Source organism: Crocodylus siamensis, chromosome 11 (genome assembly GCF_052110815.1).
Source record: "Crocodylus siamensis isolate JL-2025a chromosome 11, ASM5211081v1, whole genome shotgun sequence".
Lineage (NCBI taxonomy): Eukaryota > Metazoa > Chordata > Crocodylia > Crocodylidae > Crocodylus > Crocodylus siamensis.
Genome location: NC_143405.1, coordinates 17,435,210 through 17,451,414, shown reverse-complemented (window position 1 = coordinate 17,451,414; position 16,205 = coordinate 17,435,210). Strand labels below are relative to the sequence as shown.

At 49.1% G+C, this 16,205-nt stretch overlaps 2 protein-coding genes across 3 annotated transcripts in view; one reads left to right on the top strand and one right to left on the bottom strand.

Annotated features, from left to right (window-relative positions):
- Window positions 1-6,640, top strand: part of MAMDC4 (MAM domain containing 4) — a 34,127-nt gene extending 27,487 nt beyond the window's left edge. Inside the window, exons 22-29 of one of the 2 annotated variants that reach the window (XM_090021805.1) lie at window positions 332-453; window positions 1,040-1,130; window positions 2,093-2,239; window positions 2,945-3,079; window positions 3,528-3,655; window positions 3,980-4,094; window positions 4,733-4,908; window positions 5,989-6,640. In XM_090021805.1, coding sequence (XP_089877931.1) covers window positions 332-453; window positions 1,040-1,130; window positions 2,093-2,239; window positions 2,945-3,079; window positions 3,528-3,655; window positions 3,980-4,094; window positions 4,733-4,908; window positions 5,989-6,042 — 968 coding nt within the window. In that variant the 3' untranslated portion in view covers window positions 6,043-6,640. The remainder of the gene's footprint in view (window positions 1-331; window positions 454-1,039; window positions 1,131-2,092; window positions 2,240-2,944; window positions 3,080-3,527; window positions 3,656-3,979; window positions 4,095-4,732; window positions 4,909-5,988) is intronic. The other variant, XM_090021806.1, reaches the window with a different exon arrangement.
- Window positions 6,641-7,774: 1,134 nt separating this feature from the next.
- EDF1 (endothelial differentiation related factor 1) lies at window positions 7,775-14,238 on the bottom strand. Its single transcript, XM_090022522.1, has 5 exons — window positions 14,088-14,238; window positions 12,235-12,286; window positions 10,441-10,601; window positions 9,827-9,920; window positions 7,775-8,980 (listed from the first exon to the last, which is right to left on the bottom strand). Exons 1-5 carry the CDS (start codon window positions 14,229-14,231, stop codon window positions 8,919-8,921), a joined length of 513 nt encoding a protein of 170 aa, XP_089878648.1. The 5' UTR covers window positions 14,232-14,238; the 3' UTR covers window positions 7,775-8,918.
- Between the last annotated feature and the right edge of the window lie 1,967 nt (window positions 14,239-16,205).

The following is a 16,205-nucleotide window of genomic DNA, read 5'->3' as shown; positions in this document are numbered from 1 at the left end:
GCCCATCTCTGAAGCTCTTTGCCTCTGCTGGTCATGCAGCATAACATTATTAGCCCCTGGGTGTGGTGATGATAGGCTCAGGCAGGTCCAGTGATAGACCCAAGCTCCATGCAGCAAGTCCAGACTGGAACCCAGGTGTCCCAACTCCAGGAGCCGTGCTCTTCCCGCTGCCCACGCTGTTTCTCTGGAGAAGAAATGGTGTTTCATCAGTCAGTTAGTGCTATCCCTGCAATAGGCTTATCAGTACCACAGCTCCCTTTGGCCATGGGCAGGAACAGAATGGCCTCTGGTCACCCTTGGGACATGCCTTCAGCCTCTGGGTCTCATTTAGGTTCCCTGAACATCTACATGGAGGAGCAGGGTGCACGGAGGCAGCTGTTCAGTGTGAGCTCAATGCAGGGGGATGCCTGGCACTATGGCAGCGTGGCTGTCCAAGCGGATGGGGAATGGAAGGTGAGACAAGGGGCAAAGGGGTCATCTGTATCGCAGCTCTGGGCTCAGGGGCACTGAAGGCAGCAACCTGCCTGGCTCTGGATGCAGGCTGAGTGGGAAGCTGCCATTGTAGAGATCTGAGCTCTGGGACCAGAAAACTGGCCATTTCTGGAGCTGCTTGTCAGAGCAGAGCCACGCCGCACCATCAGAAGTCTTTCATTGCGCTGAAAAGGCCCAACAAAGCTTCTCCACAGGGCAGAGTTGGGACTGGGGCTGGACTGGGCCCTTCTGCCCAGCTGAGAGAGCTGATCCAAGGGCAAAAGTCCTCTGAGCTGTAGCACTATGAGGAGCCTTGGAGCAGGTGTAGCCTAGGCAAGAGGGGATGAAGCTGGTGATATGTTCCCAGGGCATTCTTCCAGGCACTGGTCCAGGAGGGCTGGATCAGAGCACTGTACTGGAGACTCCTTACAGCTCCCCTGGGAGTCCTGAGTCAGTAGTGGGGTAAACATCCCAGTCATCACAGACTCCATACTGATGACTGGCCTGCTCCCAGGAGACTCCTTGAGGTGGCTCCTGCATGATCCTTTTCTTCTGTGTGTCCCGGCAGGTGATATTTGAGGCGGTGGGTGCTGGCAGGGAACAGTCCTACATTGCACTAGACGATATTCACCTGAAGGATGGTAGCTGCCCGGAACCAGGTATAGCCTTAAACCATGCCTGAGCTCCAGCCTACCCCAGGCTGAGCATCTGTACTCAGGAGAGATTCTGTGCTGCCAGGGCCAGGATGTGACCCATCAGATCTGGGCCATCCCTTTGCAGGGGCAGGATGTCACATGCCTCTGCCCATGGCAAGAGGCAGCAGATCATAGCTGGGTGGCAAAAGAGGGGTCATGAAACTGCAACCCCTCTCCCTGCGTAAAGTGTTTAATCAGTCCTTGGATGTGACCTCAAATGCTCCAATCCCAGTTGCTGCACTTTTGCTCCTTTTCCTTTTGGCTTGAGCCCAGGGTTACAGTGTGCTGAGCTATATCAGCAAAAGCCCCAAGCACTTGTATCCAGGGAAAGCCAGGTGCGTAGCTGGCCAGGCCAGAGCAGCCCTGGACATCATGGCTCAGCCATCCTGCCTTTCTCAGGCTGTCTTGAAGCTCAGTGTTTCAGACAGCTACTTCCTTAATCTTCTCCAGGGTGTCAGGGCAGTCACAGGAGATGCCCACAGCTGGGAACAGTGACTAGGGCTGTGAGTCTCTGTGCAACCAGCTTGGGGCAGGGGATTGAAATGGTACTGCATGAGGTGTGTATTGTATAACCACCATAAAGCATTTGGCATTGGTCGCTGTGAGGGGTACAGCAGGTCAGGGCAGGTGGGATGCATTGCTAAGTCTCAGCTCACTGCCTTTGGGTGGAGGTTAACACAGGGGCAAACTCCAGGCATAAATAAATGAGCTGCCCCATGTGCCTCTGGGACAGCTTTCCTCTGTCCAAGGGGAGCCCATCATCCAGGGTTAGGAATGACCCACAAGACTGTGTGGAGGGTCCAGCCCTACAGTCCTGCCTCAGGCAGAAGGGGCCTGGTCCTGCACTGTGGGCAGAGGGATTCTGGTGAAGTGCCACCCAGCCATGTGCTGCTGTTGCAGGGGCAGGTGATGTTATTCCTTGGCAGGTTCCTGTGACTTTGAGTTGGACACTTGTGGCTGGAGAAGCTCCTCTGACCCCCATCTGCATGGCTTTGCCTGGGGCTGGAAGAGTGGGGCCAGCCCCTCGAAGTACCCAGGCCCCCAGGAGGACCACACGCTGGGCACCAAGGAAGGTGAGAGCATGCCAGGATATCCTGGCCAGGCACATGCAGATGCTGTGTCAATGAGGCTCAGGCTGAGGGTGAAATCACCCTCCAGGAAGCCTGGGGGCCCATGGGAAGGACCTGTCCCTCCCCTTAGAGGGGCTGGTGAGTCAGTATATCCCAAACCCCCTCTGTCCTGCACTGATGGCTATTTAGTCTTCCTGGCAGTGGGAAGGGAAGCTGAAAGGTGGGGTGGGGTGGGGGTCAGGCTCAGAGTGGCCTGGGAGAAGGGGAACTGATAGATCTGGGCTCAGTCTGACACAGACCAGTCTAGGGGGAGATGCTTATTTGGTTCAGGAATAGGTTTGGGGCCATCAGCAGTCCAGTGAGTGCCTGTTGGAGGTGGTTTGCATGGGGTGGCACAGTCTCAGGGGGACGAGGGATCCTGAATGGGGCCATCTTTATCCCTAGAGCAGGCACAGCTCAGGAAGCAGCAGGTCCAGTGTCCCCCACCCTGCTAAGCCACCACCACATTTCACCTCTGCCTGGCTCTCAGGGACCATTGGTGGGGAGGGGGTGTTTGTGGAAGAGGATCTGAGGCTACTGAACTTAGTCTGCCTGTCCAGGAGTTGGTGGGGGTGACGTGTTGGTGGGTAGGCGCTCTCCCAGTGAGGGGGAGCAATCTGGCCCAGAGGCCTGTTCCTGCCTGTGCTCACCTGCCCCTTTCCTTTGTAGGGCACTACACCTACTTTGATGCCAGCGTGCTGGGCCACGGGGGGAGCAGGGCCTTGCTGGTGAGCGAGCACCTGCCTGCTACCACGGGTGCCTGCCTCCAGTTCTGGTATCACATGGACTTCCTGGAGCATTTCTGTAAGTGGTGCCAGGTGCCCTGAGTGCTGGAGAAAAGGAATGGGGTGTTCTGGAGGGGCCTTGGGCTCGGCAAAAAGAAGGGCACAGGGAGACGAGGGACCCTTCGTTCCTACCCTGCTTATAGAACCAGCTGCTCAGGGGCTTATGGTGGGCAGAGACTTATGGGTCATACTGTCTCTGGCAAGGCAGCTCTGGGTGCCAAGTGCCCAATAGGATTCATCTGTCTCCAGATGGCAAGAGCTAGGGTGGCACTGAGCATGGTGTATCGTCTGGCTTCCACGTCCTCCTCTGTAGGATGGGACTGGCAGGGCATGCTAGGGCTCTCTCTGCCTCATGGTGGTGAGGTGCTGTGGGGGCCCTGAATGGGAGCAAGGAGCTCAGGAAGAGCAAAGGCTGAGCTCCCACTGCCCACCTGCAGTGATGTCAGATCTCCCCATCTCTGTTCCAGACAGCGGAGAGCTAAGGGTGAAGCTGTACACCCCGGCAGGGCAGCTAATGGTGTGGAGTACTGGAGGGCACCAGGGCCAAGGCTGGAAGAACAGGATGATCCCCCTGCACAGCCCTGAGGAGTTCCAGGTAACATCAGGGCAGGCCCCATCTTCACTAGAGATGCTTCATTGTCCTGCCCTGTCCAGCACCATGGGAGACTCCCACCCTGCTCTCTCTCTTCGCACAGGGCATTTGCTAACAGGGCAACAGGGAAGCAGATTCAGTGCCCAGGTTGGGAGAGGAAGGTGCCCCTGGCTTGCAACTGGGTGCTGATGTCACTACCCCATCCCCCTTCAATTAGGCCCAGAGCCAGTAGTCCCATTCTTCCTCTCCCCATCCCTTCCTGGGCATACTGCTGCTCCCCTCTGGTGCATGCATGGGGCTCAGGCAGGATCCCCTCTTGCCCTGCAGATTGTCTTTGAAGTGACTAATGGAGCATGGCCGATCGGAGGGACCGTTGCGCTGGATGATGTCAAATACAGGGATGGGCAGGGTTGCGATTTGGACCAGATGCTCCCAGTGGAAGGTAGGGGCCTGACACCATAACAGCTTGGAACAACTGTTCTTCTTTTCTTGCAGTACTTGCCCCTGAGCCCAGCCTCACAAGTTCTCAGTCTTAGTGCCCATCTAATGGGGGGTGCCTGGGTCTAGAAAGTGAAATGATTCACCCTAGTCTATAACGGGGCTTAGAAGCACCACTGGGATCAGAGCCCAACCTTCCTGTCAGTCCACACCTTAAGCCCCAGAACACACTTTTTCTGACATTCAACCTCCTGTTGCCTTTCAGTCCTTAAAACAACAGAGCTTTAACACACGCTAGCCCTCTAACACTGCACCTTGTCCACTTCTGGGGAAGGGGAATTGGAGAATGCTTTTCCTGCCCTGCATGGGGCAGTCCAACTGGGGAAGATGCGCTATAGTGTGAGAAGGGGTGTGGGCAAGGCCAGCAGCAGAGGTGGAAAGCATAAAACTGACTGCTCAGGCCCAGGACAGGCAAGGGCCTGCTCTGTCCTTCATGTTGCTGCTGCAGTCATTTAGAAGCTATTTGCTGACCGATAGCTGAGAAGGAGCTACCTATTGCAGCTTAACCCCATGAAGCCCTGTGGCAGGGCTGGTGCAGGGTCACCATCTCTTGGCATGCTCACCACTTGTTCTTGCTTTCAGACAAGACTCCTACCAAAAGCTTTTTAGCAGCAGTGGCAGTTGGCAGCATCGTGGCCCTCATAGTCTTGATTGCGTTAGCAGCAAGTCTACGCTATTGGCTGAAGAAGAGTGGGTCTGTGAGTAGGACAGAGAACAGCATCACCAGCCCAGGCTTTGACAACATCACTTTCAGCGATGTAAGGACCACTGGTTGGGCCATCAGTACTGGGAGAGGGCATATTCAGGGGTTTTTTAAAGGTCTTGGTCATTTGCTGCCTATTGGAAGACCACACAGAGAAGAGAGCCTGCGCAGCTAGCCCCAGCAAGGACAGGGACAGGTTACCAGCTGCCTGCACTGCATTTGCACATAGGTTTACAACCAGTGCATTTGTTTGGTCTTATTGATTCCGGCAAAACGTAGAATCACTTTTGCTTTGAGTTTGCTATTGTTACAAGGCAGCTGATGAGTTTTGTCCTCAGGCAGCAATGCCAGTGAGTCAGCAGCTCCAGATATGCTGGAAGATGGCCCAAGCCCGCCAGCCTCTGGCGGGCACTTCAGCTGTAGCCCAGCTCTTAGGAATCTATTATGGACGAAGAGAAGGTGGAGCATACTGGTATCTCTATGTCAGGCCATGCACCACTGGCTGGTACATTAGAGCAGGGGTGTCAAACACATCCTGTGGGCTGAATCTGACCCACAGAACTGGTCATCTGGCCCACAGACTTTGTCCTGACCCTGGATGCAGTGGGGGAACCTTGCTGCAGCAGCAGCCAAGTACCCAGGTTAGAGCTGTGGTTGGGTCCCCCAGCAGCACAGTGGGAACAAGCTCAGTGCTGCAGCTTGTTTCCATGGCAGCAGCCAAACTCCTGTGATACTGGGTGGCTTTCAATGGTGGCATTGGGGCTCCAGTGATATGCCTCTTGCCCTGGTGTTTGGCTGCTGCTGTGGGAAGCCTTAGTGTTGCTGGGGCTCCAAGGCTTCAACTCTTGCCTGCTCTACTACCATGCATGCAAATGAAAGCAGAAGCCCAACACTGTGGTTCACGGTCCTAGCAGTATCTAGCTCCTTTCCCTTCCGGTATCTAGCAGGGGCCAGCTCCCTTCCCTTCCTCCAGCCCATGGACCTGTCCCACAGAACTCATCTTGTCTGCAGGGCCAGATGACTTTGACATCCCTGCTTTAGACCTCCCCGACTTGACCTGGAAGCAGTAAGTCCATTTCCAGCTAGATCACAGCTGGGCTAAGTGCAACCAGTTTATATCCCCTTTATTTTTCAGGATAGCATCATTATATCTCAACGGCCTAAGGAAGGGGAAGAGATGAACGATTAAGCCAGCACCATCAGCTACTTGCCTGGTTTAGCCTCACACTCCTTTGATTTCCAAGGCTGCTCTTGAACCTGAAGCACTATGCACACTGAATCAAATAGGAGCCACATATACTTGTCTCAGTTGCAGGGAAGTAGACAAGCACTGTATTCTTCCCTGCCTTTTTGAACTGGGGAAGAACATGACAACAATGTTGTCCTGTATGAAGTGGCTTTTCTGTAGCACAATGAAGTAGTCTGCCAGTGTTGATCAGTGTCTGTTACAGTATTTGCTAATTTGAAGATGAAAATTCCTCTAAACTAAATCAGGACATGCATAAACATCTTGTTTTTATGGGTGGCTGGATCTATGCAGGTGTGAATACATGTTCATTTCATCTACACAGTTATAAAGTGTTTGTTTTGGAGTAAGCTGGGTTATCTGTGTATCAAATTGAGTTCTTGTGCAAAGAAACAGCAGGTATTATGTAACATCATGCCAGAGTACCTACCTTGGCATTTTCATAAACCAGCAAAGACCACATGGTCTAGATACAATTGCCTCCAGATGGGCATACAAGACTCCTACCAAAAGCTGGCTGAAAGAATGGCCTAACTAGTTATCCTCTCCCAAGCTAGACACCTAGCTATGGATAGCTCAATTGGTGTCTTACAGAAGTATGACTCATGTCTACTCTTAGCAAGCTGGAGAGTGGGTCACTAAATTGTGAAGGACAGGACCAAAATTCAAGTAGTGGAAAGCAGGTCTGAAATAAGGTAAAAATGAATACAAGTACAGTGCTGTACTTCGGGTATATGCTCTCCTCTTCCTAACATCAAAGCAGGGATATCTGGCTAGCAGAAGCACAGCTGAAGAGGATCTAGAAGTTTAGTGGATTGAGGTGTGACACATTTCAGTTACTGTGCAAATGGTCAAATTCCAAATCTAGATTAGGAGTGGGGAGCCAACTTTTTTGGGAGGGGTGTGACAAATTAGCCCCACATCCTCCCTGAATACCACTTTGATCCCCTGCCCAATCTGCAGTGCAGCCTTCTACTTCCTCCCTGATTTGCTGTTTTTTGCCCTATCTCTTCCCTGATCAGCTGCATACCATGCACAGGCTGCCTGTGCCATATGCATCACAGATTGGCCACCCTTGGACTTGGAGAAAATTATTTTCCTCTACTTGGCACCAATGATGGCTCAGCTGCAGTTCTGAATCCACAATTACACACCATACCACTTTAAGAAAATGTAACTAAATGGGCAAGGCCAGAGCAGTAAGAACTCTGATTACTTTTTTGAAGGCTCTTTAGTTGAAGGAATGTCTTTTCAAGTCATTGACAGAAAACACCTTTGAGATGGGAACCTTAATCTGCAACTCTGTGAGAGGCTTCCCATGTAACCCTGGATAAGTTGTAAGCCATAAAAAGTACTTAGGCTCAGCACCACCCTGCTTAATCTGTAAATTCTTAGCCCCAGGAGGGGAATCCACAGCCCTAAGCATGGAGCTTAAACTTTGAGTCCAGTGCCTAGAAACTGGATAAACACGCAGCTCACGAAGTTGCGGGGGGGGGGGGGGGGCCACAAACTAGCCAGGAGGAAAACATCCTACTTTACACTGCAGCTTGAAAAGACCTTACCCAAACTTTATTCTGAGACTTAGGTGCCTAAGCTATTGCTTTTGAGGATGGAAGACTGAAACTCACTCTTGTCTCTAGGTGCATGCAGACATACACACACACACACACAGATCTGCCAGAGTGCTCCAGCCACCAGGCTGACATGGGAGATTTTATTTCAATAATCTTCAGCACAACATTTCAACTTCAGATTTCCTTAACCTCCAGATTACAGGCTAGTCTAGCTAGGATAGATATTGTCCACCTTCCTGTCAAGGCATTTCTTTCTTTGCAGCAGAGTATGACAGCAGGATGGAACATAACTCTAGAGTCCACCTATTTTCCTGGTGAAGGCTCCAACTTGAGGCTTAGCACCTAGTTCAGGGGGATTACCCATGCATTTTGCATTCAACAGGGGCAACAATAAGAGATTCCAGTCTTTGCTCTGGGGTCTAGAACCTAGAACTCCCATCTCACTGCTCTCAAGTCACCCTTTCACTGTGCTACACAGAGCTGGACTCAGCACCATCAGGGGACTCGAATCAAGGCTGTTCAGAACAGATTATTGTGGATAGCACCACACTTCACCAATCTCTAGAGCCAAAGAACCCAGGAAGAGTAAGTTACCAGAAGCTGTGAAAGCAGCCATGGGGTCTAGTGGAAAGTGTAACAAGACTTTAAGTTATATGCCCAGACCTAAAAGGGAGTCAGAAAGGCAAGACCCTCCTCAATGGAAGACTGAAAACAGTACCAATGGGCAGATCCAAGGAGTGGCTATGCCATTCAACTGAAGGGTATCAAACTTTATTATAGAGCTCTTTAAAACAGGCTGGAAGGAACAGAGTCATTGTGATGCAGTGACTGGGAGTCACTCATTTCCAGTACAGACATGACTAACCCCCACCTCTCCAAAACTTACATATATCCCACCCACCCCCAAAGCTGATTCAATTAAATGATCCCACTTCAGACCACCCAAGTGTCTTAACAGTAGCTGCTTCTAAAACACCAAGATGCATATTTTTTTCTGGCGAAGTTAGATGCAGTGTTTTTGGGTTTAGTTCCTCAATCTCTGGAAAGGAGGAAGGAAAAACAAAATCAGGAAAATCGCTTCTTTAAATTTGCCTTTTTACAGCAGGTAGAGATTCTGCAGATTTCCCCCCCAAGCAAGTCTGAAACCCTCTTGTTCAGCTTGGCAATACGAAGAGAGATTCTGGTGGTTAAGGAGAACCAGCCAGACGAGATCAGTCTGAACAAACTGATTTCGAGGCTTTGTTTTCATTTCCCTTTTGGACCAGCTTCGAGTGGTTTTCCAATATCCTTCCCACGTAGCTTAAGACCTAGAATGAAACAAAGGAAACAGCTTTCATCAAGAGAACTTGAGTTTTCACTACACACCAAAATAAAATCTGAATTTTTAGCTAGCTAGACATGAATGAATTCAAAGTGCTTGGGGTAACAGACAAAAAGAGACAAAAACTAAGAAGAAACAAGGATTAAGGCAGAAGTTTATTCACAAGGCAGTTTAGCAGGCAGTTCAAAATTAAAAAAAAAAATTAATCCTAGTTCAGGTATCTGGGCTAATCCTGTGTGTCCTGGATAATCCTTGCCAGCTATACTACTGGCCAGAGATTGACACTTTGAGGAATTTTTTTTATCATCCCATAAGCACCACTGCTGCCTAAGCATAAATAAGTACAGCCATTCCACATAGTATTAGCAGCAAATATAGCCTGCTATTAAAATTTTTGAGGGGCAGTTCTCTCACTTGCAGGCTACCAGATTTCAGATTTAGTTTCAGGCCTTGAAACACCCCAGTATGATAGCACTTTTCTGGAGGGTACAAAACAAATCCTAGGCAATGACCCAATCTAAAAAAATCCTTTCAGTTCTTGCAAGGGGACGAAAGCTTAAGAGTTTTTGTTTCTGGATCAGCTGGCAGTTAGTTTTAAACAGCAGATGCACCTTGAGAGAAACCACACAGGATACTCCATGAAACAGCAGTGGCTCAGAATCTAGAGTATGACACCCCTGGAGCTACAGTCCTAAAATACTAACTGTTATCCTATAGAGTGTCAGTTTGTTACATGAGAAGCAGCTAACTGTACATGCCCATTAAGGGAAACGATCCTTCCCAGGAACTGTGAATAGTTTAGATATCTTGAGAGTCTGTAAGTAACACTTACCGATGGCCCTTTCGATCTTGCCCATAACCTGATTATTGGGGATTGCTCTTCCAGATTCATAGTCAGCAATAACTTGTGGCTTCTCATTGATTTTCTAAAGAGAAGATGTGCTTTAAACACATCAGTTCAATACACAGTAAACACTCAGAAGCACAAATCCAAGCCACCCCATACAAACACTAATGACAAGATTCTCTCAGAAGCACAAAAGCCTTATGTGACCACAAACTAGTGCAGACCAAAAGTATGACAGGAACACTGTTGTTCAGTAGCTCAGACAGAGATAAGACAAAGCCCTAAATCTGCAGTTACTAGGTCAGGGCTCATTTGACAGAGTAAGAAACACTAAATACCCACCCACTTGCCATATTTGTGCTCACAGTTAGTAGAGAATATTCACAAGTTCTAAACAGAGTACACAGGTCCATCATCTCAGCTGCTAATTAAACTACTGCATTAGGCTCAAAACTTTCCATCTCCTCTCCAGCTGATGCAGTGAGATAGGAGACAAGCAGCTGGGTTCACACTGCTTAAGAGTGCCACACGCGTTCACACACAGACCAGGGCTGGGGAGATGCAGGAGTAAAGGATAGAAGAAATCAATTAATACTTACTGTGGCCAAATCCTTTTGGGTCATGCCCTTGCTCTGTCGACCCTGCTGGATGACTTTGCCTACCTCAAGGGAAACTCTGTCATGGTGTAACTCTTCTGTCTCTCGGTCCAGCTTGGCTGTATTCTTAGTGATAAAATGCTGTTTGTTTTGCCCTGCTGCCCCTGCCATTCAAAACAAGAACAATGAAAAGGTAGGCTTCAGAACTGTACTGATAGGATGAGTACTTTCTAAGTCTCAGCTCCTCCAAAATTTGGAATTAACATCAGGATTTAACATCCCAACTGCTGAAGTGCCCATTGAACTGAATCAAGTCCCTCTGCTTTCCTTGAGTGAAATAGCCAAAGAAATGCATGCATCATTGTCCTGCTCTTGCACACTTCTAAGCATATAATGGAAAGTTGTTTAGAAGGGTTTACTTCCTCTTGGCAGTTTACCTCCCGTACTTCAACCCCTAAGGCACTTCAAACAGTCAAGGCATACAGGTTTTAAAAAGGTGATTTGCAAAGTATTTAACTACTGAATTTGTACACATTTATCTTATTTACAAGTCACAACAAAAGCCTGAGAAGGCTGGTTTCTGTTGTTCTAAATACAAGTCAACTGTAAAATCTCTGCGGATTTTGCTGGTGGTATTGACAGTCTAAATACCTTACTGACAGGGCAAGCATGTTAAAAGTGAAAAGCTTCCCTTACCCAAAGTGTTTGCTGTTGACATTAAGGTCAGCGTTTGTCAGATAAATCTATGGAGGCATCAACATTCCAAATAAGAAGAGTGACATCAAGAGGAAGAGGTAAAAGCATGGAGGGAAATGGATGCTTAAGTTTCCAATTATCATAGACTATCCCAGACCTTATTTTCTCAATATAAGAACACACGCAGAAAGAGACCTTGAAAAACCCACAACTCAAGAGCCCCATATTTTCTCCACTGCATGTTGCCATCAACAGACAAAACACCACATTGAAATCTTAAAGTTATCAGCAGTTTCCTTGTGCACAAAATAGTTTTGCAGACAATACAGTGCTTTGGGACTCTACAAGGCACCAGCTTCCCCAGCCCTCAGCTTTGCCTCTGCAATAGAGGCTGGTCAAAGTTTCAAGTGAGAGTAATTTGATCATTTGTAATTCAAGAACAGTTATACTAGGTTTTCTTCATGATGCTCAAAAAGTATCTTTACTTTTCATAAGAAGCCTGGCAATTAACAAGTATAGTCTATCTAAAAACTGGTTTGGAAAAGATGGAATAGGCTGTATAGGCAATTAGGAAGCACTGACACGGGATTAAATACCATTCTGTACATGAAAAAAGTTGGCTGCAACAAATTATGAAGCTATGACCACTGTTCAGCAGATTGTCTACATCAGGAGGGACTTAATAACTCAAGCTTCCCAAGCAGTGACAATTATAACAGTCAATATTCACCAAAGCTTGCAAAGAACTTTCCAGTTGGTCTAATAAAAGATATCACATCTACCCAAAGAACTTTGTCTATTCAGCAAAGTGTATTTTGTTTCAATGCAACAAGGAGAAAGAAAAATTACCATGGTTAGTTCTACTAGTAAGCATACTTCACCAGGACTTCTGTAAGATTTCCTGTCTTATTTTGTTCCATGGCTCAGTTAGATCCTGAAACATTAGCCCCAATGAAATGAGATGTGGGCAAGTCTTGCCTGTTGAACAATGATTTTTAGAGCACAAAAGTTGTCATATCATACTGAGGGCAGCATGTTTATTTATTATCCAGAAATTAGGTGAAAGCACATAACTGCTACTTCCTAGACAGAAATACATACATTTCTTGGAGGTTTCCACATCTTCTCCTCTTCTCTGAGCTGCTAAGACTGCCTGGAAAGAAGAAAATTTAACTTAATCAAAATTAGCTGCATCACTAATAGTAAGATGACTCTTACTATTGGAAAGCAATCAATCTTTGTTATATAGCCAAGCTAACATACAAATACTCCACAAGCATGTATCCAGACAACCCACAATAATACAGCTACCAAGGGAGAAGGAAGAAAGTAGCTTACTTTGACAGTTGGAAAAAAGATTTATTAGGTTCAGTGGGAAAACCCTCCTCATTATTTAGACATTTTGGATATACTGGAGAAAGACTGGAGACTGTGTGGGTGTGAATGGCTCTTCACCTAGATTTTGAGGCAGGACAGGTAGAACAAAATGCTTCCATGAATGATAAGTCAGTAGATCTATAGCCACAAAAATGCGTCAAACCTCATATAATCAGATTGTTTTTCCCTTTGGGCTCATCTAGTCATTCTGTCTAGTTAAAGAATAACTGCTTGTTGTCAAGCACTAATCTTGCTAGGAATGACAAGTGCATAGGAACAGGGGTGAAGGTTGTAGCTGTGTTGGTCTAAGGATGTAGGCAGACAAGGTTCGTTGGGTAAATCCGACAACTTTTATTAGACCAACTCAGGTAGGAGTGCCCTCTTTGCTCTCCCAACTTTAGCAGTCGGACTGTTTAGATGCAAGACAACAATTTGCTCCAAGGCAGAGTTTCTCGGAGCATGGCCGGCAGACCACCGCTGGTCCACAAACTCCATTTGAGTTATCCCACAACCTTTCTGTGGATCATCAAGAACATCTATACTTGCAAGCTGACACTACTGATATTAAGACAGGAGTGGTGTGCTTCGATCAATGTGCCCTCTAAGCTGCGTGGCTGTGCCTGGCAGCGCACCATGAGTGTGCCCACATGGCTGCACAGCTTAGAACGAATGCTGGCTTCGATTTGTACAACAAAAAAAAGTTTATTCAGCGGTTCGCTGAAACCCTCAGCAATTTTCAAGTGGTCTGTGAGAAAAAAAAAGTTTGAGAACTACTGCTCTAAGGTATTAGGGCAGATCTGGTTATTTTTTTAAGTAACCTATTTTCTGCTTAACCCGTTCCCTGGTCAACTTATTTTCTGGCTATTTCTTTACGTAACCTACAAACCAAAACATAGTGAGCAGCCCGTGACTCAAACCAGACACAAGTTAAATAACCAGCCAGGCATACTTCTCTTTACTGATGCCAAAACAAACAAACAAACAAAAAAACCTGCTCTTGTTTCAAGCTGGTACTTGAATCATTAGAGCAGTGAGTAAGATCAGCAAGAGGGCATTGAACTTTCTCGTGCGTTTCACCGCACGCAGGCAACGAAAGCGACCGGGGGGGGGGGGGGGGGGCCTAAAAAAAACCAAGCTAACACAGGCGGGCTTGCTGCAAAACGGTATGATTTGGGCTCTAGCCCAGCAGGTTGCATCAGCCAGCTTCTTTAGTGGCCCGGGGTTTTCAAAACCACCGGCCACTCTTCAAGTCAAACGGATCCCTACTGAAAAGAGCACAGCCCTGAAAAAAAATAAGAGCAGGGAGGGCTCCAGCACGAGCACGTCCACGTCCACGTCCTCTCGAGTCCGCCTGACTCCAGCGGGAACCACGGGAGCCCGGGGCCTGTCGCGGGCAGCAGAGGAGCTGCGTGAGTCAGCAGCAGCGCGCGAGGGGCGGCGCCGGGGGGGGGGAGCGCCGTTGTGGGGCCGTTGGAATGGCCGTTGGGGGGGGGCTGTTGGGGGGGAGGGGGGGAGCACCCATTGGGAGAGGGAGAGTGCCTGAGGGACCGTGGAGGACCCGGCCGAAGCCCCCTCACCTGCTTGGACTTGGCCTGAGCCGCGCTCGGGCCCTTCTTGCGCAGCACCGTGACGGTGTCCCAGTCGCTCTCCGCCATGGCCCCGACTCCGCCTGCGCCCTCCTGCGCCACGGCCCCAGCTGTCGCGGCTGCCCCGCGGCTCATTCGGCGCCCCGCCTGCCACTCATCCCCTCCCGGTCTAGCGATTGGTTGAGAGAGGCGCCTGGGACCGCTTGGAGAGCTTGATTGGACGCTGCCCACGCCTGTCGTGGAAAGCGCGCTCTTAGTGGAGGAGAGACAGCCGTGCAAGGGGGGTGGGACTTTAGGAGCTTTGGCCTCAGTGGAATTGAGCTTGCAGACCATCCCGGTCACTTATTGTTGACGTTTTGATTTCCCGTAGGGTAGAACGAGCCGTCCATCAAAGCTGTCATTTATTGATTGGCTCGTGTCAACATCATGGAGATTTTTTTTTTTTTTTGCCATACTGATAGGTTGTTTCGCACGTCACTAATTCAATGGCATCCAGTGATTACCCCAAGTAAGGGCCAGTGATCAACCTTGGCCAATCAGCGGCCGGGGAGCATAAGGCTGCATGACACTGGTGGTGGTGGCGGCAAGGGCGGGGGTTAGGGTCGCCGCGTATGCGCAGTTCTGGCGAGCGGGCCAGGTGGGGCATACTCCACCTCGTTCGCACGTGGCTGGTCCCTCGTGCTTTCCCGCGGAACTTGCAGCGATGCGGGTCTGGCGTCCATTGCCTTTGCAGTGGCTGGGTGCGGGTTCCTGTCCTGCAGCCGCTCAGCGGGGGCAGATGGGTCTTGGCGCTAGGTCTGGCACCCTGCGGGGACCCCACACACGCACAGGGGGAGGTTCCCAGAGCAGCTTGCAAAGCTGAGGCTGCTGCGTGTCTTGTGTGGGATGTCCCCAGCCCAGGATGCTGGGTGGTACACCCGCGGAATGGCAGGGCCAGCCGCCGTGTGCGGGCTTGGGAATCCCTAGCCCAGTTGTGGCTGCAGCTCCAGCTTTAGCCCCGCGGAGTCCCCTCTTCCTTGTTTGAGCTCCCTGGCAGGCTGTGGCCTATGTGTGCCAGGAGTGAGAACTGGGTCAGTCATGATAAAAGGCTTGGACAGCGGCCCAGATGTCCTCTTCTAGGAGAACAGAAGACATAAATTTGACTTGCTGTATTGGCACTGCTGTACAGGTGGATGCTTCAGATGCCCTTGGAAGAACATTGTGAAATTTATTGAGTGCATCACTGTACTTTGAGTCCTGGCAGCCCCAGGCAAACTTTTAGTGCACACGCGCGCGCGCGCGTGTGTGTGTGTGTCCCCATTTGCCAGAGATAATGATAACAATAATAAAAATTACATTTTGGGGCCCACTTTCTGTCCAGGCCCTCGGTAGCTGCCCTGTTCGCCCATGTCTATGTCCAGCTCTGACTGAATGCTAAAAATACGTGTCCTGTTCAGCCATGCAAGGGCTTTACGTGGCTTTGCTGCAGATGGAAGTGTTGCAAGCTGCATTGTCCCGCCAGCACCACCCAGACTCGATTTTGATTTCTTGAAGGAAAAACAAGAGTAACTTGGAGAAGAAGAAGAGATGGCAACTAAAGAGTTCACTGACGTGAAGCAGGAACTGGCATTGTGTATTGGGCAACATCCAACAAGATGGTTACAGTGCACGTGGTGTTCTCGTGGGGCAACGCACCCTGTTACGAACAAACAAAGTTATGTTCTGAGGGGTGGAGGTGGTTCTGGTGTCTTCTCAGAAGATAGTTGGATTTGAGTGTTTGTGGAAAAAGTAAAGAGTGAACCTCGGAGAATTCTTTAGCAAAATGGTTAAGTCAGCAGAGGAAAGGATGGAGCTAATGTCTTCGCACACGAATGCTCCTCCAGAACAAAGTGAAAGGTGCATTTGCCAGATCTGATAAAATGACAAGACCACAGAGTGTGGCAGGACAGCGATGGAAGTGGACTCATTGTACACATTGCATAATTTAATTTTCAGAAGCAAAAGGTTCTGATTTTATGCAAGACAATATAGTAGTTATGAATACTGTTTAGTGTAGCTACTGGTCTTATTGACCTTGTTAAGTAGTTTCTGAAGTTGCCCATTTGAAATATATTGGATTCATACATGCCT

Coding starts and splice junctions, on each gene's coding strand:
- EDF1 (XM_090022522.1), bottom strand. CDS start 14,231: ATGAGCCGCGGGGCAGCCGCGACAGCTGGGGCCGTGGCGCAGGAGGGC. Junction 12,287..14,087: donor CTCAGGCCAAGTCCAAGCAG/GTGAGGGGGCTT, acceptor TCTTCTTTCCAG/GCAGTCTTAGCAGCTCAGAG. Junction 8,981..9,826: donor CAAGATCGAAAGGGCCATCG/GTAAGTGTTACT, acceptor GTTTCATTCTAG/GTCTTAAGCTACGTGGGAAG.